This window comes from Camelus dromedarius, chromosome 29 (assembly GCF_036321535.1).
Source record: "Camelus dromedarius isolate mCamDro1 chromosome 29, mCamDro1.pat, whole genome shotgun sequence".
Taxonomy (NCBI): Eukaryota; Metazoa; Chordata; class Mammalia; order Artiodactyla; family Camelidae; genus Camelus; species Camelus dromedarius.
In genome coordinates, this window is record NC_087464.1 from 20,201,717 (window position 1) to 20,227,911 (window position 26,195).

The window sequence follows — 26,195 nt, forward strand, 5'->3', positions numbered from 1 at the left end:
TCACGTTCCTGCCAAAGTGACCTTAAAACTCACCTGGATTGCATTACTCCACCACTTGAAAACTTTGTCTTCATTGCCTAGATAATAAGTCCAGATTCTGCAACAAGATTCAAGGAAGAATAAAAGTGTGTGTGTATGTCTATGTTTTCTTTGGGGGAAGGTCGTTCTGTCTTTATTCTTCTAGTTTCCTCAACCTAAAATGCCCATCTTCTTTGTCTGACTTTTGGAGTCTTACCCATCCTTTAAGTCTCAATTTAAATACTGCCTCTTCCAGGAGCCTCCTTAGATTCCCCAGTCAGATTTAAACATTTCTTCCTTTGTACTTCTATCTATGTTACGATACCTCAGTGTGCTTTGTGTTACTGAATTGGCTTTATTACATCCCACTCTGGTAATTTAAAAGATTTTTTGTCTTACTTTTAATATTTGCAGGAATTGGAAGCCCACCACTTAACAGGGAAGCCCATTCCATTTTAGACCGCTTTATTAAAGGTTAGAAATTATTCTCTTTTAAGCTTGTGCCTTCATGTAACTCTCCTGGCAATCCTTCTGCCACCCCTTAGAGAAACAAATAGAGTCTTGAAACATTTCTGTCATTGTGTGGGCTTAGCACAGTACCCCAGTGAATTTGAGGTATCACCTTTTTCTTCACCAGCTTTGATACTCTTTTTGAAGTATAAGCCTAGTAATTGTATGTTGAATGAATGACCAATAGTAGCTGTAAAGAAATGCAAACATAATCCAGCAATGTTCATTTATTTTTTACGCTAATCGTCATCTATAAAGTTAGTTATATTTTAACTAATTATCCACAAGTAAGCAAGCAGAACAAGCCAATATTACTATTAGATGAAGTGGACAGCAAGTTATGAGATGGAAATTGAACAGAAATTTTAAAATGTCTTCTTAACTGCTCATCTCATTACTTTGGTTTAAAGTAGTGAAATACACGTAAAAAATTGTGTTCTTTGGGTAAAGGGACACTGGAAGCCAGAATCACTCATTAAGAAGTCCTGGGATGAATGAATCAGATTGTTTAGACCAGTTGTTTTCACACTTGAAGCATGACCCATTAGGGCTTTTAAGTTCAATTTTGTAGTATTAAAAAGAAACAAAACCAAGAAAGACATAGAAAAAACCCTTTTATTTAGATTAGAGGTTTGTGTGTATGCCTTTGTATGGGTCTGTGTTGGTGTATCTATGTCTGTTTGTATATAAAATGGGTCATGATGTTTATCTTACCATAGGTCCCAGAAAGTTTGAAAGTCACTGGTTTAGGCCTCTACTTCCCCAAAAGTCGTGTATCTTTTAGGGACTCCTGGTGGAATATCAGTGGACCCATAAAGCAGTAGGACAAACATTAATATGTTTTCTTCAAGTGTTAATTTTACTTAAACATTTTGGCAAAAACAAATGCAGAAAAACAAACAAAACCCCACATTATTTTTATACCAAAATAAGCACAAATATAATATGTAATGAAAGATCAGTGAAATTCATGAATTTTAAAGCTAAAACACAAAATATCAAAACAAAAACAACTTTGGCTGTGGCAGGCCACCTCGGGCAGGCCTCCGGGGTTTTGGCCTTTTCTGTAGTTGTAACTGGTGGAAAAGTTTGGGCAATGCTGATCACTTAGTGGGATCTTGAAAGCATGGAATACAAGAGAGAGGAACTTTTTTGTGTTAAATATTTTTGGGGGATGCATTATTTTAACTCCTCTATTGATTTTAAAATCATATTTAAAAATTTTTTGCTGGTTGCTGGAAGGATTACATTTTTAATTATCACAGTTTGCTTCATTCAGTTTAATACCAAATTCCAGTAAAATATAGCAACTTTGCTTCTACATAACTCCATTCCTCTCCCCCATTTGTGCTGTGAGTATCATATAAATTACATCTACATATACTATAAATACAACCGAGGTACTGATTTAAAAATCATATGCCATAAACCTATCACTTCTAAAAGTTTTCTTCCACTTCTATTATTTATTATTTTTGTGAGAAGAACACTTACATAATAAGATTTACTCTCTTGTCAAATTTTAAAGTATACAATACAGTATTGTTAACTATAGGCAGTGTGTGGTACAGTGGATCTCTAGGACCTCACTCATCTTGCATAACCAAAACTTTGTACCCTCTGGCTAGTATCTCCTCGTTTTTTTCCTCCTTGCGTTTAATTAAGTAGTGTCTATTTTTATCTTTCTTGAGTATTACCTTCCTACTACCTTGTGACTTTTTTTCTGACTCCATATTCATTTATATTTATTCTTTCCTGCTTATTAATAAAAACATTTAAAATTTCTATTTTTTTTTTCTGAGTACAGCTTTAGTGACTTTCCATGAATTTTGACATATAATGTTATTGGTCCCATTATCTTCCATTTTATAATAGTAGTATGGGATCCTTCTTTGGCTCCAGAGATATTTAACATTTAAACAAATTTCTAAAGTGCTTTGACCACTTTCTAATTTTATTTTGGAGTAAGAGAATATTGGCACATATAGTTTATCACTTTGGGACTTTATTAACATTTTCTTTGTGGGTTTGTATATTCTGGGTACTGTACTTCAGTTGGGAATTGCACTGGACAGTAAAAAACAGAGAACCTGTGAAACAGGGGCTTAAACAACAACTTCTTTGTGTGTTTTTTGACTGTAAGAAACTGTAAATGCCAGCCGTAAAAAAATACTGTATTCCATATGCCCAAAGCCTAAAAGAAATCAGAATTAGGTAAATAAAAATCAGAAACTGAGCCCAGCAATCAATTATATGACACTCTGCCCTTTTTTCTTTCTAAAATGTTTTATTTGTTCAGTCATTTATGCAGCAAATACTTTCTGAGCCCTACTTTGTGCCAGACATTGTGCCAAGCATGAGAGGACTAAATGGTCATAGCCTAGGGCCTGCTTATAAGGGCCAGGTTTCTTAGACTCCTTTGGAAGAAGCACTGTAAAGTGTGTAAAGGACTATGAGAGCTCGGTTTCTGGAGGTTTAATCGCAGTGAGCACAGAAGGTGAGGCAGCACCCTCCCAAGTTGCTTTATGTTCAGAAGCAGAGATACCAGTGAATTGTGAGTAGCTACCCTTTGAGTGTCTACTAAGGACTAAGCATTGTGCTAACTGCTTTTGTATATGTAACCTCATTATTCATCATAACAACAATATTGTCACAGTTGCACAGATGAGGAAAGTGAGTCTCAGACCATTATTTATAGGCATGCTGCAGTCAAGAGTCAGAGCCAGGAGTTTCTGCCAGGTCTGCTTCACCCAGAGGCCTGCTCTTTGTGAGACAGCACAGTGCCCTTCCACGCTGCCATTATGTACCTGGCAGTGGGTAAGAGGAGGGTGTGTTCAGCCTATCAGTTAGAATTAGGTTTGGCCGCATAGGGCAGAAACCCCCCAAGTGACAGTAGGTTCCTTGGAAAGAAGTCTGGGAGTAGTGTTAGAAGTCTGTGGCTGTCATGGAAGTCCCATAGTCATCAGGGACAAGTGTTGTTGCCTCTGCCATATGGTCTAGGATGGCATCCCAGGCTTTAGCTGTCAACTCTGCATTCCAGGCAGCAGGACGAAAAAGGGGGTGATGGGGGAAAAAGAACACCTCCCTTATGTTGTAAATTCCATTTGCTAGAACTTGGGCACAAGGCCATATGTAGCTGCCAAGGAAGCTGAGAAATACAGTCTTACAGTAGAATTCATGGCCTCCTGGATAAAGTCCTAGTTCTGCTACTAAGGAGGAAGGGGAGAATGGATGTTGAGGTGGGCAACCAGCAGCCTGTACCACCTCAGCCCAAGGCAGGTTGTGATTCAGTTGGTGGTCATGGGCTAACTCGGGGCTGAAGGACACTGGCAGGCCCACGTCACAGAGGGTATTGTATGTCATGCATACAGGATTGAACTTTTTTCTGTAGGTACTGGGGAGTTGTTGAAAGACTTCAATCAGGGGAGTGGCATGACCACTTCTCTGTTTTGGAAAGATTGCTCTGCCAGCCATAAGGAGGATAGGCTGGGGAGATGAAGGCCAAAGAGACTAAGAGTGGGGCATCCATTGGAATCTGATGGGACAGAATGAATGATGAAATGATGATCATTTGAAGATTGAAGAGGATGAGTGAGTTCTGACACATACAGAATGTAGTCTCCAGGCCTCCAAATGGTGATTGACCATTTGAGGACATTGAGGGACAGTATGACTTTGCCCTCTGGGTGTGGGGCTACTAACTGAGGCAGTGAATGCAGGAGGGAGAGCAGGTTTGGTGGGGTTTGGGAGCAGATGATGAATCCCACTTGAGGTTGCTCTGGGGTTTCTGGGAGTTTCTGGTGGGTAGCTAGTTGGATGTATAGAGCTGGAGGTCAGGAAATAGGAGATAATTGATTCAGGAGTCATCAGAGTATGGTTATAGGGTAAACCCTGAGATTATTAACAGAAGAGGAGATGAGGCCATGACAGATAGGGACTAGACTAATATTAATTTCCCATTTTAGGTGAGGTTTCTAAGTCACATGTTTTTTTAATTATTTGTTAGACTAGAGTAATTGTAAAAGTAGAGAGAAACTATAAATGTAAATTTGGGAAGGGTTAGCTGAAAGAAAATAGCAGAATCTTTAAGTATATGGAAATGGGTATTCATAATGTGTTAGAATTAAGAGACTACAGATACAGGTGGCTTTTTGGTACCTCTGCTTTTGCATTAGAAGGAGCAGGATAAAATGATAAACGGATGCTGGAATAAAGAATGGTGTCTTTGAGCAAGATAGTCTTTCATTAAGGCTGATATGATCAATGAGAACAGGAAATTTGAAATATAAGAATGTTCTGCCACTCACCCATCAGTTTTCCTAATCTCTCCTCCCAAGAACAATTCCTAACTTTGCATTTTCAGCAACATGTTCAGTTAGTGATAAACCATAAATAAAAGCAGATTTAACTAGCTGCCCCGAGGTAAGACTTGCCTCTCTCATGTACCCTCTGTAGGTTTAACAAAATGAAAAAATGCTGAAGGAAAGGATGATCTTACTTGTTTCTTTTTCGGTGGTAGGAAGGAGGCATATCCATGTACAAGCTGCCACATCCTTAGATAAGAATATAGACTTTGAGGGAAAAAAGTGGAATAAAGAGGACTGATACACACAGCTCGCCTTCTTGGCCAATCCAAGATAACTGTACTATGTTCTCAGTTTATGTTGATGTTTAACAAACAAACAGAAGAAGAGCCACAGGATGGTGGAGCCACAGTTAATCCATTAACCTGTAAAAGTGATGACATGCCCACGGTAAATAATTTCAGTGGTGTAGAAGGGAGTAAGATGGAAAGTAAAAGTCTCACTTCCCCTCTCTCCAGCTTGTTCCTCAAATATGACTACTGTTAACATACTTGGGTATCCTTCTAGATCTGTATGTATACATTCTTTTTTTTTTTTTTTTTTGAGTTGGGGGGTAGTTAGGTTTATTTACTTACTTATTTTTTCAATGGAGGTACTGGGGATTGAACCCAGGACCTCATACATGCTAGGCATGCGCTCTACCATTGAGCTATACCCTCCCTTCATGTGTGCATTCTTAAAAAAAAAAATTGTACAGCTACGTTTTGTACTGTACATTCTCTTCTACATCTTGTTTTTTTTGCTGGTTAATAAGCCTTAGAATTCTTTTCATAGCGGCACAGGTAGATCTCCCATAGTGTTTTAAATGGTTGCATATGCTCTAATTTATTTAACCAGTCCTTTGCTGATGGACATTTGAGTTGTTTCCTTTTTTTAAAAAGTCACAAATAATGGCATAAAGAATATTGTCATGTATTTTTGCATACTTATGCAAATAGGACCAATTCCTAGCAGTGGAATGGCATGGATCCTAAACTTTTATGGATATTTCCCATATTGCTTTCCCAAAAAGGCTGTGCCACTTTACATATTCACCACCGTCATATAAGAAAGAGTATTTTGATCTTTCCTTGGATGAACGAGTGAGTGAATGAAAGAAAGAAAGAATGAACACATGCACACTCATGACCACCTGTCATATGCCAGTCTCCATGTTATGCCCTGGAAAGGGAAGAAAATGCATGAGGTGTGGTGATCTCTGGCCACGAGGAGCTCAGTTTGTTGGGGAAGGCAGCTGTGTGGAGAGGGAGGATGAGGAGTGGTTAGGATTGGTGTTTCGGTCTCAGAGAGAGTTGGGTTACTGGTTCTGTTGTATACTAGCCGAATGGACCAGTAGACCCTCTATAATCTTCCTAAGTGTTTGTTCCTTCATTTGAAAATGGGTGTCTGTTTCTCTGTATTGTTATGAAGATTGAATAATAAATTTTGTATAAAACTTTTAGTGTAATGCCCATTGCGTAGTAAGTGCTTGGTGATGATGATGATTACTGTTCTGCATGGAATAGTGGTCTCAGTCCTGGTGGTAATGATCACAGTCCAGAGTGCCCTGGGGACCCAGCACAGGGTTCTCTTTGCCTGAGAGTGTTTGGGAAGAGGAGTAATATCTGAGCCAAGTCTTTAAGTGAGAATAGTAGTTTGTCATGAGGTTGTATCAGGAGGAAATATATCCCTTTTAATAAGTTTCTCAAAAAAGTACAATGTCACAGGAAACCTCACTAATATATTGAAAATGTATTCAACATATAAGTATATTGAAAAAGTTGGTTAACGGTCTCAGAAGAAATTCATTTAGGTCCTCTTATGACCCCTACTACTTGAATTTTCAACCTTAGAAATAACTTAGTTTTGATTTATCAATGTTTCTGGTTTTATTTTGAAGACTTAAAAGAGTAGTTCTTCAATTTTATTTTCATTTCCTCCTTCACAAAATTAACAGTGGTTAATATGTGTTCATTAAGGAAAATGTCAAAATATATAATAGGCTTTTTGAATTAAAATATGGTTGATTTACAGTCTTGTATTAGTTTCAGGTGTAAGCACTGTGATGCAGTATTTTTACAGATTATACTCTATTAAAAGTTATTACAAGATAATGGTTATAATCCCCTGTATTTATCATATATCCGTGTTGCTTATCTATTTTATAAATTGTAGTTTGTATCTCTTAGTTCTGTACTCCTAATTTGCCCCTCCCCTTTTCCCATTCTCCTTTGGTAACCACTAGTTTGTTTTTATATCTGGAGTCTTTTTCTGTTTTGCGTATACATTTGTATTTTTTTTTAGATTCCACATATAAATGATATCATATAATGTTTGTCTTTCTCTGACTTTTTTCACTAAGTAACATATTCTGTAGGTCCATCCATGTTGCTGCAAATGGCAGAGTTTCATTCTTTTTGTATGGCTGAGTAATATTCCATTGTATATATGTACCACATCTTCTTTATCCATTCATCTATTAATGGGCACTTGGCAGCTTCCATATCTTGGCTATGGTAAATAGTGCTGCTATGAATATTGAGGTGCATGTATCTTTTCGAATTAGTATTTTCATTTTTTCTGTATGCATACCCAGGAGTGGAATTGCTGCATCATATGGTAGTTCTATTTTTAGTTTTTTGAGGAATCTCTATACTGTTTTCCATAGTGGCTGCACCAGTTTACATTTCCACCAATGGTATATAAGGGTTCCTTTTTCTCTGTATGTTTTTTAACCTTCCTAATTTGTCTTTTAACTTGCCCAACTTCTTTTGGGGAATTTATCTTTTTTTTTTGGTATTCATCATTTTCTTTCTGGTTGTAACAATTCTTTATCTATTGAATTTAATCATCAGTCTGTCATGTATGCTGTGAATATTTTTTATCTATTTTGTTGTTATTTAAAAAATTTTGTATATGTTTTTGTTTTGAGGGGGATACAGATATTTTAAAATTAGTAAAATCTATCCATCTTTTCCCTTTACTCTTTGTACCTTTGATGTCTTTTTTAGGGAGTCTTTCTTTGTTCTTGAGCATTGATAAATTTTCATTTTATCCTATTATTTTATGTTTTTTAATATTAAAATTTTAATCCTTTTTTAAAGTGTGTTACTATATAGAGAAGGAACTTAACTTTGTATTAAAAAATAGCCAAGTGTCCCAGCACCATTTAGTGAATAATCTGTCCTTTTCTGGATGATTTGAAATGGCACCATTTTCACATACAAATTCTTACATATGTTTGGGTCTGTTTTTGGACGTTTTAGTCTTTTCCATTGATGTTTGCCTGTTCTGGTGCTATTGCCGTGGTGTTTTGATTAATATAGTTGTATTAAGGCTGCTTAATGCATTTTAACACCTGGTAGAATAAATCCTGCCCCATTATTCTTATTTTAAAAAAATTTAGCAAACTTTTTCATTTCTGAGATTAACTTTAAAATTATTTTGTCAGTTTCTCCCCTCAGATCCTCTAGAGATCTTAATTGGAACTGTGTCAGATTTTTAGATTAGCTTGGGGGAAATGGATTTCTTTACAACATTCAGCCTTCTCTGGGAATACAGCATGCCTCCCTAATTGTTCAAGGCTTTTTCTGTGCTCCTTTGTAGGTGTTTTTGCTTTTAGTCATGCTGTTTTGCACATTTCTTGATAAGTGTATTCCTAATCAATTAATATTAGTTGTTTTTGTTGAATGGAATTTTTTCCATTATGTTTCAAGTTGGTTATTTTTGTTGTATAGGAAAGCATAGGAACATAGGTTCAAATTTCCAAATGGTTCCAGTTGAACCAGACTTACGCAGAAGCCTCTGAAGTAATTTTAAAGTTATTTTCTTCAAAATTTTCTGAAGTTCTAGAAAATGAAGTTTCAGAAAACTTAAATTTCATAAGAAACTTGCATCTTTTTAAACATTTTTTATTGATTTATAATCATTTTACAATGTTGTGTCAAATTCCAGTGCAGAGCACAATTTTTCAGTTATACATGAATGTACATATATTCATTGTCACATTTTTTTCTCTGTGAGCTACCATAAGATCTTGTGTGTATTTCCCTGTGCTATACAGTATAATCTTGTTTGTCTATTCTACAATTTTAAAATCCCGTCTATCCCTTCCACCCTCCACCCCCTTGGCAACCACAAGTTTGTATTCTATGTCTATGAGTCTATTTCTGAGAAACTTGCATCTTTGATAACATGTTTTGAAAGTGAAGTGTCTTAAGACTTGATTTTTAAAGTCCGCTATTTTTTGGATGGGCTGAGTAGTTTTCACAGTTTCCAGCAGATGTCAGTGTTTTACAAATTTATTAGTCTGAGGCAATGATTTTTATCTGCAGTCTCCCACATTTGTATATCCTTTAGTCATTTAATTCACGTACTGGGGATTATTTGAAATGGAAGGGATTTTGGAGATCACTGAGTCAGTCTTTTCATTTTGTAGATGAAAGAACAGGCCTAGATAGGAAATGACCTGTCCAAGCTCATACAATCACACAGAGTGAGGCTGAAACCCAAGTGTTCTTGTTTCTAAAAGCCCCTTTCTCTAAGACTCGTAAAAAATAGTCACCAAAATCACAGAGAAGAAAAAATGTAGAGTCCAACAGAGAAGGTATATTTGGGAGAAGGGGAAGCAGATTGGTTCAATTTGTTTGGATAAGTAAATATTTCAAAATTATTTATGAATAGATGTTAGATTCTTGGATTGTAATAATTCAGTGAAACGAACTGAAAAGTTGGCTTTTGTTACGTGAATGTAGAATTACTGGATGTTCTTCGGACTGTGGATGTGACGTCAGTACCTGTGTATGGCTAACAGAGTGACTCCCGACCCTGTCTCTGCACAGCCTAATTGGTTATGTTGAGGAGAAATAGTATAAATCATTCAGTTCTACTTGTGTCACAAAATATTATCCAAGAATCTATAATCTTTTCAAATAAATAAACCAAGTAATAGAAGAGTGTTTTTTGTTCTGTATTAGACGAAATCTGGGTAAAGAAACCAGGGGAACACTTAGACAAAGTTATGAAGTGGGTAGAATGCCAGTATCAGAGAATATCCATCCTTTGATCAGCTGACTCCACCCTATCAATATCTGCTTGTAGAAAAAATATGGACCATTTAATCTTCAGTGCAGAGGTGGGAACCTTCCAGGGTACGCATGCTAAGCACCTACCCCTCTGACCCCAGTGCTCACTAGATTTTTGAGTAGTGAGAGCCCATGTGGAAGTAAGTAAGCATGGGCTGAGTCTTAAAGACAGGGTGGGACTTGGGTAAAGTATAGAGACTCTAAAGGTGGGACCAGTGTATGGAAGGCTAGAAAGGAAATATGTCAGAGCAGGCGGTGAAAAGGTGATTATGTTTAGAGCTTAAGGTCAATTAAAGGAAGGTAGGATTGAGGGTAGATTGGGCTGGTTTGATTTTAGACTCTTTGAGGTGGAGGTCACAGTATGAGATGTTTCTGAAGATTAAGAAAAACTTTTTATTTTGAAATAGTAAGTTGCAAAAATAGTGCAGAGAGGTCCTACGTACCCTTCCCCCAGCTTCCCTCGATAATGACCTCTTGCACAATACAGGCAGCTAAGTAACTGTAATAAGGGCTAGAGTAATGTGAGTAATGTAAGTAACAAGGTAAGAAGTAAAAAGGAAGAAAACTGTATTCTATTGAGAAGAGGTGGTAAACCCAGGAAAACCTCACCAAGGAGGTGGTCTAATGTACAAGCAATGAAAGGATGAGTAGGATCTTGAAGGATCAAGAGGGAGAGGCAGGGATAGAGTATCATGCATAAAAACAGAATGAGCAAAGGCAGAGATTTGGGAAAGCATGGTATATGTTCAGGGCTGGTGACTGGTTCTCTGTGGAAGGACTTAAGAGTAAAATAAAAGCAGGATGGCTGGAGGGACACATTTAGACCATGTTGAGAAGTGTCTCCAATGCCAGGGTAAGAAATCTTACTTCTGCAGGGTGAGCCAGTGGACCCTCTGACTGGCCTCTGAGAGGAAAATGAGGGGACAATTGGTGACTTCAGAGAGCCACGCTGAGTCTTCAGGAAAGTCAGAACTCCACTGGCAGATAGGGAAGTCAGAGAGAATGAGCAGACAATTCCAGGGGAAAAGTGAATAGATCTTTGCTGCCATTTAAAAAAACTCTACATGGAATATTCCTAGTTGAACAGTTTCATTCCTTATAACATTTGTTACAAAACTACACTCTTCCTTATCCCTTGGGATAAGCCTTCCACACACTTATCCCAGCAATATGTCAGAGGGACTCCTGAGAGGGCCCTTATCAGCTAGGTCTCTGGGCTGCAAACACAAGACCCTGGACTCTGGACACCACAGTTATATCCCTAACTTATCCAATAGAAAACTGGATTTCCTTCAAAGCTTTTAAAGCTCTTTAGAAAGGGTAAAACAAAAAAGCTCCGTTGTAGTAATGAAACTTGTCTGTATTTTGATCGTTGTAGTGGCTACACAAGTCCATACATGTGACAAAACTGCACAGAAATATACATACACATACATAAACGTCAGGCTGCTCTAACAGGTTTGGGGGGAACATTAAGGGTTTCAAGAGCAAGTTACTCCCCTAAGAAACCAGAGGAAGACTTGTTGAAGCAGATAACAAGGGTAGTTGGAGTGAAAAAAGCACTTGGAACTCATTGGAAAAGGACATTATATTAAGAAAAAAAACAGGTACTATTATTTCAAAGTAATAGGTTACTTTATCTCAGGCTTGCAGTAATAGAATTTGTTCTAGATGGCACAAGGCTTATATTAGCCGAGCTACGAATCCTCCTAGGCATAGAAGAAGAGAGCAAGCAGAAGAAATATAATGTACCATGTAATTTTATTTTAGTTAAATGTACTGAACCAGAAAGTTTGCAGGACTTTCAAGTGCTTGTTTAACGTCTTGGTAAAACAAATGGTTTTACCCAGAGAAGTTTCCATTTTGCTAAAGCTCTTAAGGCTTAGGAATCATGCAGTGCTATAATTATTTAGAATAATGACTTGGAGAGTTCCTCTTCTAAAAAGTGAGACAAAGGGAAATAGCTGCAGAAGCACCCATGTATTTCTGTCTGAAGAAATTGTCCTTCACTGCTCTCACGAGGAAACCAGGCTTGCCCTTCTGGAGCGCACCTTCCCATGAACCTGTGCTGCAGGGTGGGCTGCCCGCCAGACTCACCCCAGTTTACCCCGATGCCTCATTTCTTTCCTTCATTCTTTTTTTTTTTATTGTGATAAAATCATATAACATAAAATTTACCATCTTAACCATCTTTAAGTGTGTAAGTTCAGTAGTGTTAAGTATATGCACATTGTTGTGAAACAGGTCTCCAGAACCATTTCATCTTGCAAAACTGAAATTCTATATCCATTAAACAGTCCCCCTTCCCCCCTCCCACCTGCCCCTGGTAACCACCATTCTACTCTCTGTTTCTATGAATTTGACTATTTTAGATACCTCAGATAAGTGGATCATACAGTATTTGCCTTTTTGTGACTGGCTTATTTATTGATTGTGTCACACAGATACACAAGGAATTGTCCTTAAAATTCTCAGAATCACTAAGCTTTGAGTCTAAAGAGATCTGAAAAATTGTGGCTTCCCCATCCATCTGTTTTACAGATGATAAAAGTCAGACAACCAGAGGTTGCCTAAGGTTAGTGAAAAATCATAGGAGATTCTGTCATTTCTTCTCAGTTTTATTGAACTTTTTTAGGTCCACCTGATTATTAACAACAGTGAAAGTATCTCAGACTCAGAGCCAAAATAAACATTTAGAAAATGCCATTTGCATGAAGCTGCTCTTGCTGCTGCTGCTCCTGTTTTCTGCAAAGCATTTTTGTATATCTGTAATAAAGACAGTTTAATTCTTTTTTTCTAGTAAGATTTACTTTGGTCAATATCTGCTAAGATAAGATTAGCTGAAATATAGTTTTGTTTTTCTATTTTAGCCTACAGTGGATGCTCTAAAGAAAGTCTTGGCAAACTTTCTGTAAAGGTCCAGATAGTAAATACTTGGGGCTTTTATGTGTCGTACAATATCTGTTACAACTATTCAACTCTGCTTTTTTAGTGTGAAAGCAGAGTGTGGCTGTGTTCCATCAAAACTTTTATTTACAGGAGTAGGAAGCAGGCCAGATTTGGCCAGTAGGCCATAGTTTTCCAACCCCTGCAATAAAGTGTTGGGACTTTCATTGTCACTTTTTTGGTCCTTATTAGCACCTAGCTTGCTCTCTTTCATACAGGAGATAGTTGTAGCTGTTTTTGGTGATGATGGTTATGATTATGCAAATAATGTAAATCAAATGATCATTTCCTACTGACTTACAACTTTAGAGTTATTTCCTATATACTTTGCTAGCCTTATGATATAATAAAAAATACTTAAGAAAATAACTAACATGTTTGAAGTACATCATCAAAAGAAAACTGGAAATTTTTCTTAATATTCTTAAAAATGAATTTTATAAAGGAAAATAACCTTGTTCTGATTAGAAAGATAAGATATACTCAAGCAATACGGAAGGATGTAAAGAAGAAATACAAAATAAACCCAAATCCTCAAACCCCATGCTAACTACTGATAATAGTCATATGTAAATCTTTTGCTGGATCCATTTGCTTGGCTCCTCCAGATCCACCGTCTACCTTTTCCACTTGCTTGGTACTCTGGAAGGTCCCCCTGTGTGGACTACGTCAACAGGGTGCCCTTGCCCTGCTTTCTGGTTCTTTAGCCAATGGGAAGCACCAACAGAGACTCAGGAATGCAGGAGAGTGAGGTTGGGGGTGTTTATTTCCCTGCTCCCCTCCTCCCCATCCCCAGGGCCTCATCTACCAAGAGCCACTCTCCTGCCAGGCAGCCCTTCTGATCGCAGCTCTTTCGGTGCCTGTAAGCCTGTAACTCTGCCCTCCCCACCTGCACCTCTTGCACCTTTGGGGGCGGGGGCGGGGGCGGGGGTGGGGGAGGGTCAGTGCTCTTTAGCCCCTCTACTGCTGTGTCTCAGCCCTGCCTACTGTGGATCCTTCCGTTAGCGAACTGCTCTCACTCTGCCAGTTTGAGTGTACCTCACTGTGACCCTGAGCTGACTGATAAAATGTGTCCGGTTTAACTAATTCCCCCCAGCAAGGCAGGGGAGTAGAACATTCCTTGTCTACTTTACTTCTCCAGTTAAGAACCAAAGAGCTTCCACACTTTGGAAGAGCTCTTACATTTACTAACTGTATGACTTTGGGCAAATTATCTCTCTGAGCCTTGGTTTTCCCATTTGAAAAAAGGACATAATAATATTTACCTCATAGGGCTGTTGGGGAGATTAAATGAGGTCCTGTCTGTGCAGTACATTTAGTACAGTGTCTGGCACATGGCTTTTAAGTGCTGAAATGGATTGTAAAAGAGCGACTCCATTTTCCTTAGTTTGTAAACAGATTCTTTTCCAAGGATCCTTTGCAAAGGGAAGGGCTGTCTGATTCTACATGGGGGTTCCCAAATGGCCAGAAGACGTTGTGACCAAGCATTGCAGAAAGAGTGAAGGTGCATTTACAATGTAATTTTAAAAAACAGCCATCTCTGTTAGGTGATTTAGTTGAATACTCTTTAAGAGCATTATGGATTTGCAGGGAAATACATTTTTTGAAAACCTAGTTTTTGTATATAATCAGAAGTTGAATATATTTTATGAGTACAATCACATAAATGGCTTTGTTTACTACCTTGTGTGCTCTGTACTGATTTACTATGAAGAGTGATGAAAAGTGATTCAAGGGAGTTGTGCTTCAATCTGTGCTTTCTGAGGCAACCATAATGAATATATGGTATTGATTTTTGAGAGTTCTACCATAAAATCTCCTTTGAATTATTGGTTCTGTATTTTATTTTAGGATTTCAGCTTCTTCGTGTTTGAGAAGTATGTTTAATTAGAAGTGCCTGTGTCTCGGTAATCAGCCACATGGCCTAAGGAGTATGCATGCAGCAATTGATTAAGTTGACATTTGGCATTAATAGCTTAGGACTCTCTACATCATAAAATGCTTACCCATTTTAGACTTTACGTGAAGGCAATCTTGACTGATGTTTCATAGCTAATAAGTGGTGGTGCTGGGTTTCAGACCCAGGCAGCCTATCTCAAAGCCTGCACACTCAGCTCCCTGCTCCACTGCCTCTAAGGTACTTGCCCTTGTCATGTTTCTCCCATCCCTTTGCCCAGTCCCACTGTCCCTTTCAGCAGTGGGAGCAGTATGTGCTGTTGAATCATTATCTACCTGGGCAGTAAGCCCTCGGCTTCATCTCTTATGAGCAGATTGTCTTTAAGGAGGAATTTGACCTCTTTGAGCACTGCGTATGTTTCTTCCTCTGTGAAATTTCAGGGGATAATAATCCTTCCCTTCCTGCCTCACCAGGTAGATGTACTGACCAGCTGATTTAATTCATCCTTCTGTCCTTGGGGGTGTAGAACAGTGCTTGTTGACACATTGTAGACACTTAACAAATATTAGCTTCTGTGCTTTCTTCTCTTCTAGAAGCTGGACTCTGGGTAAGAGATGTCGCATAGGATGGTCTGAACGGGTAGCTACTTGGATATAGTCAGGAAACTAAGATAAATATGGTCAAGAGTCGTCTCATTTAATCTCTTACCCTCATTCTTCCTTTCATAGTAAATAGAGCTGAACTCAACATCTCTGTGGGAAAAGACCAAAAGCTCTGCCCCCAGAGGTAGGGGAAAGGATCCCTCGTACTTGATGCACTGTAGGCTACGGACCGGCCACGGCAAACTGCGTGGGCAGGGAGGGAGGTAACCGAGGTTTGTTATGAATATCAGGAATAGACAAATTAATAAAAAGATTAGAAGGGCCTTTCAGGCATGGAGAATAGCATTGCAGGAGCAAAGGCAGGAAGTCATGGGGTGGGTCTGTGGGAAAATGGATCCATCTGTTTAACTAGGATTGCCCCAGTGTAATGGGAGTTCATACTGGAGAGGTGATTGCGATGAGGGTGTAGTGGGTCCTGCACACCCAGCTAAGAGATTTGGATGTTCTCTTTAAGAGACTGTTACTGATTACAGGTTTAGGGGGCTGAAGGGAGTCATGATGAAGGCTGCATTTCAGGATGGATTGGGACCAGCAGTGCCCGAAGGTGGGATGACTAGTTGGACCTCCAGGAGAAATGGCACATTCAGAATGACAAGTGGAATAGTGCAGAGGGGTGACCGGAGAAGGAGGCACTGAGTCATGAAGCTCCTGAGGAGGAGTTTGTGGAGACAGGGCCATAAAACCTGAGTTAGAAAGAAGTGGAAGGGATAAGAAATAGAAGTCTGTGAGCAATGCATGCTGACACCGGCGCCAGAAAGCCCGTATCACCCCTGGGCTCTAACGCTCCTTCTTCTCAGCCTTCTCCGCAGTGCTGGGGCGGGCGTAGTCTACAGGCCAGACTGATTATACTCTTCTGAAAAACCCAGCACCGGGAGTCTGAGTTCAGAGCATCCTAAGAGGTGTCTGTGGCCCAGCAGCCACCTCCTTGGCCACAGTTAAAAAGAATTTTTGTGAAGGTGAACTGAATTCTCAGTGCCTAGCATAGACTCCAGAATATATAAAAGCATTTGTAGAATTTGCTCTTTTCGTTTCCTTTCAGGGCCTAGTTCCTTTCCTTTTTTTTTGATTGATAAAGATTCTGCAGCTCAGCATCTGTCCCCATCTCCCCACTTAGATTATCCTTACCCTGGTAATTCCCTCATTGCTGAATCTAATGATACTTTCCTGCCCTTATCTTACTTGTCCTGTCTGCCAATTTTTGACGCTGTTTCCGCTCCCTTCTTCCTGAAACGCTTTCCTTACATTCTGTGACACGGGTCGGCCCACTGCAGCCCACGGGCCGAGTCTGGCCCACCGCCTGTCTTTGTGAGTAAAGCTTTATTGGCACAGAGCCACACCCAGTTTGTGTGTTGTCTGTGGCTGCTGTCCCGCCGCATGGCAGAGGTCATTTGTAACTGAGACCCCGTGACCTCTAAATACCTGAATTATTTACTTTCTGGCTCTTTGCGGGAAAAGTTTGCTAACCTTTATTTTATAACCTGACTCTCCCCTGGTTTTCCGTCAAACTCCAGAGCTGAGAGAACATGTAAGAGCCAGTTCTGAGGTAAGGCTGTGAAGGCTCTGATTAAAGATCCCTTGAAGCCCTGAAGAAGCTTTACCGCCTTTCGTGCTACCTAACATTTCTAAAGTAAGAAAAGAAAAGCTGTCAAAGCAAATATAATGTATAAGGTGTAATCTGAGCACTGTGCTCAGGCGTTCACAGTCCTTACCTAATTTAATTTTCACGACCAGCCTTGTGAAGCGGGCATGGTTTTTAGCTCTGTTTTACTGAATGGGTATTAGGTTGCCCATGGCCAACAGTGAAGAAGCAGCCTCAGGGCCCGTGCCGCTAACCTCGCTGCTGGACTGCCTCCAGAGGGCACTGGTGTTTCGGAGCAGCACCAGGTGGGAAAGACAGAAGCTGTTGGTGAGTTTTCCAGAGGTTAGCCCTGCAGTTTGGGAGTGCATGTTCACATCACGAAGCCAGTGAAGCCTGGAGAAGCATACCCGCCACGCCACGACTGCAGAGCAGTCTTGCCATTCCCAGAGAACATGCCTGAACACCGGGTTGCAGTCCTGATGCAGCTGGGTTCTTTGTGCTGGTCACACTCTGTGCTAGCGGGAGCCTGTGAAGCAAGTGTGCACAGGATTAAACAAAAGCAGGTCAGCTCTTCTTGCCTGTGGTACTAATGTCAGTGTCCTCTCTTAATGAGCCTTTGGTGATTTGAAAAACAGAGCCATGCTAGAGGCTTCTAAAGAACGTGTGCATGGACTAAGGGTTTTTTGCTGGTTCCCTCTACTGAGTTGTGTTCTTGCATTGTGTTAGGGTGGGTCTGAGGTCTACCTCTGAGTGGGGATGGTCCCCGTGGGATCATCATGTGCAAAGGGAACTTGCTGAGCCTGTATGCAATTTCCAAGCCCCGTGGCTCCTTCACCTTTGGGGAGAGGAAGCATCCAGCACAATGTCATGAACGTGTGAAGAGCCCAGGTGTGTGTGCGTGGGGGAAGAGAGTATGCATGCAGAGATGATGGAAAGGCATAGCAAGAGCTTCAATGATGGCAACAAATGGATGACGTCAAGCAAGGAATTATACTACGTGTTTCAGGAAGACACTTGGATTCACCAAACCGCAGAAGACCAGGAAGAAAGTGGATTCTAAAGAACTGAAGCCAGAGGCAGCAGAGGACTCTAGGGTTGCAGGGAGCAGCAGTACCAATCCTGTGGGTAGGGGGGCCAACAGCAACACCCCAAATAGGATGTCTAGACCCCTGCCTGTGAAGGATTATTTCAGAGCCTTTCATCACCTGAGAATCCCAGAGCCGTTCTCTTTCTTGCTCAACAGTTGTGGAGCTCACTTTGAACAAGCAGCCGTACAAAGTAACACTTTGTTCATTTTCTAGTCCCATAACATGGTAACTCAAACTCATATGCCTTGGAGTTACTAAAGTAGGGGATGTCGTGCTAGGATTGATCCATTCTGTGGATAATACACTCGTCTTTCAGGGTTCCTTTGGCCGAGAATTCTATTAGAATTCAAGCATGGAGAATGACTTGGAAAAAATTATGGTCCTCAAGGAGATTTTCTCTCTGGTAGGGCAGACAGAGACATGTACAAATAGCTGTAGTGCAAGGTGGACTTCAGTGAGAGTTATAATCATCAAGTGCAGAGAGGAACAAGAACAGAGTGAGCAAGATTAATGCTAACTTGAGGGATTTGAGAACATTATTTTTGTACCTTTCTGTTTCCTTCCTTTATTCTCTTCTGCCAACTGCCCACAGGTGGCTGCTCTGAAATTCTACCTTCTCTTTCTTGTGTATTGACTCTGGTGGAAACCCTGACTATTTTCCCAGCTTTCCTTTTGGTATCTTTGCCTTTTTTTTTATTATGGTAAATGACACATAACATGACATCTACCCTCTTAACAAAATTTTAAGTATATGGTACAGTAGTGTTAACTATAAGCACAGTGTTACACAGCAGATCTCTAGAACTTTTTCATCTTGCGGGACTGAATCTCGTGCACATTGAACAGCAACTCTCCATTTCCTCCTTCCCCCAACCCCTGGCAGCCACCACTCAAATTCCTGCTCCTATGAGTTTGGCTCTTTAGATACCTCCTGTAAGTGGACTCATGCAGTATTTGTCCTTCTGCCGCTGGCTTATTTTGCTCAACCTAATGTCCTCAAGGTTCTTCTGCATTGTAGTGTATGACTGATGTTCCTTCTTTTTTGTGGTTGAATAATATTTCATTGTGTGCACTGCATTTTGTTTATCCATTCATTTGTTGATGGACATTTAGGTTGTTAACACCTCTTGGCTATTGTGAATAATGCTGCTGTGAACGTGGCTGTACAAGTATCTCTTTGAGGCCTTGACTTCGATTCTTTTGGGTAAATATTCAGAAGCAGGATTGCTAGATCTTATGGTAGATCTATTTTTAATTTTTTTAAGGAGCCTTCATACTGTTTTCCATGGCAGCTATCCCTGTTTATATCCCCAGCAACCGTGCACAAAGGTTTCAGCTACTCCACATCCTCACTAACATTTATTATTTTACGTTTTTTTTCTTTTAAATAGTGGTCATTTTGACAGGTGTGAGGTGATAGCTCATTGAGGTGCTGAGTTGCATTTCTCTGATGATAATGATATTGAACATCTTTCCCTATATGCCTGTTGGTCACTTTTTGGTCTTCTTTGGAGAAATTTCTGTTCAAGTCTTTCATCCATTTTTAATTGAGTAATTAGTTTATTTGTCATTGGATTGTAGGGGTCTCTTTGCTTTTAACTCCCAAATCTCCATACCCTTACCTGACGAACTCCACATGTCTTCTGCTACTCCTCAGCCTGATCCTTCTGCCCTGTTACCTCCTCATCACTCTGCTCCTGACACCCTTCCCTTGGTATCTGAAATATACCCAGACCCAACTCTGACCCATCCTTAAAAACCTGGGTCAAGTCAGAGTTCCCCATGGACCCTTCCCTGACCACCCGTCATTTGGCTCTCTGCTGAGGTCTGTAGGACTCTTGTCTCTATTGCTTTTTGGGCAGCTGGCAGACACTGCTGCCTTGCATTGGAATGGATGTTACAGTGTGTGTACATATTTTATGTTAACTAAACTCCATCTCCGGAAGGCCAGGGGCGTATCTGTGTATCCCCCAGAGGACTTTATGAAGCACCTTTGCTGCACTGTGAAGAGGCAAGAAGCCTAGGAAAAGTGTGTGTGTGTGTGTGTGTGTGTGTGTGTGTGTGTGTGTGTGTGTGTGTGTGTGTCCGTCCTAGGTATAGCACCAGAGCAGAACTTTAAGCCTGAGAGTGCTCTGGCAGCAGTAAGAGGACTTGGAGGAAACAGCAAAGTAAGATTAAGCCACCATCATTCCCAAGAGAGAGAGATGAGCAGGGCAAGGACAGAGGAAAGATGAAGGTCTATGGCCAGGACCTTTTGGCAAGTTGGGGTTGGAATAGACAAGCAGGTTCCCACGAGAAGGTCATGACTGTAATCTGAGATGTGCTCTGCTAGATTTTGGCAGGCAGGGGTTGACAGGTGTATTCTGGGAGCTGGAGAGAAGCTGAGTTCACCTCATGGTACTGCAGGTAGTCAGAACAGCTGTTGATAGCGGGGCGCCAGCCTAGCTGGCAGTCTGAATGTCTCTCTCTGAACACCTTGTTCCAGAGAATTCATGGCTTCCAACCCTGGTATGTCCTTGCCAGCAATGCTGCACGAGTAGTTAGTCCATGTTAAGCTGTAGATCACCCAGAAGCCCCCAGGACAGCCCTTAGGAGTCCAAGGCTCAGTACAGAAGGCTACAGGGCAGCCCACTGGTTTGGATATGTGATGTGGCTCTTGAGGAGTGCAGGTGTGTCATGCTGCTTGCCAGGGGCTGGGGACCATTCCCTGGGCCTCAGAAACTCCCTGGAGATCCTCGTGACCTTTATTGCCTTCACATCTTTCACTGTAGTCAGGTTTTTATCGCTCCTGTGAGCCTGCCTTCCACCTTGAGCCCAAGCAGCCTGCTCTATCCTGATGATGCTGTGGCCAGTTCTGATCCCTGTGCTCCCTGGGAGAGTTCCAGCCAGAGGATCAATTATGGGGCCTGATCTTGTGGCTTTGGAATGCCCCTGAATAGGTCTGAGCTTGCTGTCGTGTGAATCCAGGGAAGCTTGACAACCTGGCCTTCCCTCCCCAGTAAGAGGGGAAATGAAGAGAGTAAGCTGAGTCCTCTTAACAGCTGGTCCTCTTCCTGCTCACTGACTCAGAATAGCTCCGTCCTTTCTGGCTTCTTTCTGACCCTCTCCCACCCCTCCAGTTGTCATTATCCTGGGACACTGAATCCCAAACTTGACGTGTGTAGGATCATCTGTATACTTAAAAAAAGAAAGAAACAAAAGGAATTCTTAGGCCCTACCCGGAGATGCTCTGTGAACCGGGGCTGGGCATCTGGCATCTTTGTGCATATATGCATTAAAGAACTGTGGGAAGGATGGATAATGGACTTAACTAGTTGCTGGGTAATTTTTCTTTCTTCGTTTGGCTCTATGCTTTTAGGATTTTCTAGAGTGATCATGTATTTCTTTAGAAATCAGAGGAAAAATAGATGCCATTAAAAAACAAAAGCCAGATCTGCAAGTGATCGGGCTCTTTCAGAAACCACTAACCCTGGTGAATTTGTTCCTCTTCACAGGGGGACTTGATCTCATCTTCATGCCGGGTCTTGGGTTTGACAACCATGGCAACCGTTTGGGGCGGGGCAAGGGCTACTACGACACCTACCTGAAGCGCTGTCTGCAGTCCCAGGATGGGAAGCCCTACACCCTGGCCTTGGCTTTCAGAGAACAGATTTGTCCCCAGGTCCCAGTGGATGAAAATGACGTGAAAGTAGATGAAGTCCTTTACGAAGACTCCTCAGCACCTTAAGTCCTGATGACGGCAGCCAAATAATCAATGTTTTGCACCAGAGAAAAGCAGAATACATGTATTTTCTCTTGTGAGAAATGAGTGGAAATTGCACACGAATGTGAATACGGGCCGTGTTGTTCTTGATGTAATTATAAGATACCTACTGTGAAACAATTTTTAAAAGTCAACAGCAGTGTGAGTAATAGAACATTGATTAAAATGGGGGCTATCACCATATGATTTTCAGCTTGATTTCCTGTATTAATGTCACAGGTTGCTCTTCCTGCTTTGCAGTTTACGTTAAATATTCATGAGGAACTGTGCTCCAACTCAGAGTGTGAGAGGAAAGTAAACTCGCTGGGAGGGGACACTTTCACTAAGCCGTCATGGGCCCGGTCAGTCTGGCAGGCACATGGAGACTCAGCAGTTATTAAACATTCATTGGTGTTTGCTTTGTGTACAGAGTTCCCCAAGAATATTAAACTGTTTCATCGTGGCTTCATTTACTCAACCTGGAACTTTATGTCTGACACTTTGTAGTTTTTGATGGTTAATGGGCTAAAACCTTTTATGATTTAAATATTTTAATTCAGCTGATTTCTTCCCATCTCTGCTGTTCTGTGTGCCAGCCACGTATGAGTTTAAGATCTGATATCCTGTAATTTAGAAATTATTTCTGTTTATCGGTGGTGTCTGCTTTGGAAATGAAATTTGGGCTGAAAGCTGGCAGATGGCATCACAGCTAGGGAACGGTAATTTTGTGAGGGGAAGATCTGGTTACAGTTGGAGACCCAGGAGTCCGCCTGGATGCTGCTCTCTCACCCGCACCCCACACCCTGCCTGTCACCAGGTCCCGTTGATTCTGCTTCCGAAATGCCTCGCACATCTGTTCTCTCCTCTCCTCGTCCTGTTGTTCCTTTTGTCCAGCCTCTCAGCATTTCTAAGCTAAACTGGGCAAGAGCCTCATCCCTGGCTTCGCTTGCCTTCAGCCTGGTCCTGTTCGATTTATTTCTCAAACTGCAGTCAAAGTGATCTTAAAAAACATGAACCTGATCACGAGGTACCCCTGATTGGAGTCTTTCAGTGTCTGTGCAGCGCCTGCTGGGGGACTACCACAGGCCTTCTGCTGGGGTACTGAGCCCCTTAAGCAAGGTCTCCTACCTGTCTTTTTCTAGCCTCTGCTCTCCCCATGTTCTCCCACTGTACCATGTACGCAGACATTCCTCTGGCTCCCTGGGCCCTACGGGCTGCTTCTGCCCTTCGTGCCTTGTAAGTGTGCTTTTTCTCTGGCTGTAGTGCCCTTTCCTCTTTTATTCACCTGGAAAACTCCTGTTTATCCTCCAAGACTCAGCTCCGGTGTCACCTCTTCTGTGAAGTCTTCCTCTGTTCCCAGGCAGAGTTAGTGTTCCTTCACTTGTTTATAGATGGCCCTGGCCATCGTCCTCCGTATCACGTCGTCCTACACGTCGATTACTAGTTGTCGTGTCTACCCCTTCATCAGACTGTGAGCTCCAGAGAGCAGGGGTAATCTTTATATTCTCACACTCGCTCGACACCTAGACCTATAGTGGGTGTTTGAGAACTTTTTTGAATGAGTTAGTTGAATACATTCATATATGTTTCATTTGAAACATGGATACATATTCTTTGGATAATAGCATATGATTTGATGTTTTATGCACAAAAGTAAAAACACTTAAAAAAAGTAGATGGGGCTAAAATTGAACTTTCACGGTATAGTATATACATTGAGCGATGGGAGGGAAACAATATCTGCAAGCTGTAAAATCACATTACTGTACTGGTTAGAAATCATAAGGGTCACTTCATTCTTAATAAAGTTAGCGTGAATGTTAATGAAGCTGACATGACTGTTGGTCTGAAATGGTTAAACAAAATTCCTGAACTGCTGCAGGTTGGAAACTTTAGCACTGAGAACTCAGTCTCTGTTGTTATTCTATGAAAGGAGAGCATTTAAAAACCACTTCCTAGCTCCTCAGGTGCAGACAGAACATAGAATCAGCTGGCCAGAAGACCCACGGTGCTGAGACTCAGGAAAGTCAGAAGGCTGCAGGGTCTCTCACCGGGAAAGAGGACCGTTCCCTAGTGTCTAGCAATGGGCAGTGGTCACTGTGCAGAGGGTATGGGAAAGGGGAGAGAACCCTGACAATGCAGGTGATGATGACATTGTAACGGATCAGGGCACAGTTAGAGGCTGAGGACAAGGCCTTGAACCAAGAAGGAGAGCCAGCATGAACCCGGAATGATGAAGGTCTCAGGCCAGGGGACAGTCTAGGCAGAAGAGAAATAGCAACTTGATCTGAGCAAAACAATTGTTAGTATTGAGTAATGGAAATATATGTAAGTCTGTGATTGCTGCCTGTTCTATAGAACTGTGCTTAATTTAACCAGAAAGTAACCTGTATTGCCTTAGCTTATCTAACTGGTACCAGTAAGAACAGTACACTAATCACAGAGTCCTACTAAGTAAGAGACTGGTAAAGATGTCTAGGCATGGCTGGCTTGATACAGCAGCTTATTCGTTCCTGGCCTCAGATTTTTTTTTTCTTTTTCTTTTAGAGATCATTGAAATTCTCCCCAAAGGCAGATTTTCTGGCTTACACCACTACCTACCACCATCCTTAGTGCAAAATAAATAGCCAATAAATTCTTGATGAAGGAATAAACCAGTGTGCTTGTTGCCTGTCTGTGGTGCATTTGCCGGTTTTTATGTTGTCTGCTATTTGCTGCTGAGACTCTGTCCTTTCAGCGTTGTCCCAGGGTTGGATTATTCTGGAACACATTTCCTATTACTGCAGTTGCATTGCCCTCCACGACCAGCCCGTATGTGTGTGTCACATCATCTGTGCTCTTGGGCCTTGTTAGTGCTTTTCTTTTTTGCATCTTTGTGGTCACCTTTCCTCCTGATGCTCTTAGGCCTCCTGCTCTTTAAGGGAGATCTCTAATCCCTGCGAGCCCCTGCCCCCAAAATGTGTTTATTTATATGCTTAAAAATTAGTGGCAAACTTCTTTTTAAAAATAATATCCTATGCACATTAGGAAACATACACATAAAAGAAAAAGATGAGATTAGTGAAACATACATTATGTATAATTTATAATATAAGGTACCTAATTTTGGAAAAGGAGAGCAACATGATGGAAACTTTTTGGAAATTTACTGTTTTTTAAAACCTTATTTTAAGTCTTTTTGGATAATTCAGAAGTCTGGTTCTAATTTCAGTTTATTTCAGTATTTGGTTTCAAGGGCTTTTATAGCTGAAAAAGAGACCCTTCAGCAATAAGCAGATCCTTGTGGAAGCAGTACTGTACTTACTGAAATTTTCAGTGCTATCTATCAGTTTTGCAAAGTTTTTTTTTTAAATTGAAATCAGATTGGTAAATATCCGTTTTATTGATGTGGATCATTCTTGCATATTAATCAGAAGATGCTACTACGCATTTGTTAGCAAATGGGTTCAAAACTTATTGAAATTCCTTGAAAGATTTTAAACCTAGTTAGAAAAATTCTGCTTCCAAGTTTTTCAGTTGTTTACACATGACAGTGTTTATAGGTGCCATGCATAGTTTCGGGCAACATAATCATATAATGATGAAAATATTTCCAAATAAATATCTTCAGTACGCCTTCTCTGTATCATGTCTCTTTTTAAAAGGTGTTTCCCTTCTGTCTCATTGATGAAACATGACTTTCACCCTAAAGATTCAAATTAGATGTATTTGGGTGGGGGCAGGTATTTGCTTAGGAAGCAATTTACTGGTGGCCATTTATAATCATAGAAAAACCGGAAAGTTTGGAACACTTTGTGTACAAAAATATGTGCAAAATTCATCTAAAAGCTTAACAATTTTTTTTACAAAGTATTTTACTTTGAGACAATCAGAGAAATTTAGGTGAATCAAAATAACTTTCATTGATACTTCCTATCACATCACAGAGTATTATAAATGTTCTATATCTTAAAGGTCTTAAATTGATAAAATCAAGTGCTACCTTCACCATGTGGTGCGTTTCTGGTCTGTAAATTATGTATGGGTTGCTGAATCTGTTAATGTGGAATCCATCCACCTCCCTCCTTTAAAAAAAACCCTCCAATGTAGCCATTTCATCAGGGGTGAAAAATAGTTTGTCCATAAAACACTGATTTAAAAAAAGTCAATTAATTTTGACACATAGGATCTCTACCTTAATATCTTTACTGTCTCTACTGAATATCTTTATTCTTGTAACAATACTGTCAGCTGGGACATGTTGGAAATATCTCTCCTCTTACCCGACTTCCCACCCTGAAAAATGTATTCCTGTACTTACTTCTTTAGACCGTCAGCAGTGCTTTC

General features: G+C 40.6%; 1 protein-coding gene across 3 annotated transcripts in view; it reads left to right on the top strand.

Annotated features, from left to right (window-relative positions):
* MTHFS (methenyltetrahydrofolate synthetase) overlaps positions 1–25,494 on the top strand; it is a 39,333-nt gene extending 13,839 nt beyond the window's left edge. For all 3 annotated transcript variants that reach the window (XM_031440714.2, XM_031440715.2, XM_031440716.2), the window contains exon 3: positions 21,622–25,494. In XM_031440714.2, coding sequence (XP_031296574.1) covers positions 21,622–21,854 — 233 coding nt within the window. In that variant the 3' untranslated portion in view covers positions 21,855–25,494. The remainder of the gene's footprint in view (positions 1–21,621) is intronic.
* The last annotated feature ends 701 nt before the right edge of the window (positions 25,495–26,195 follow it).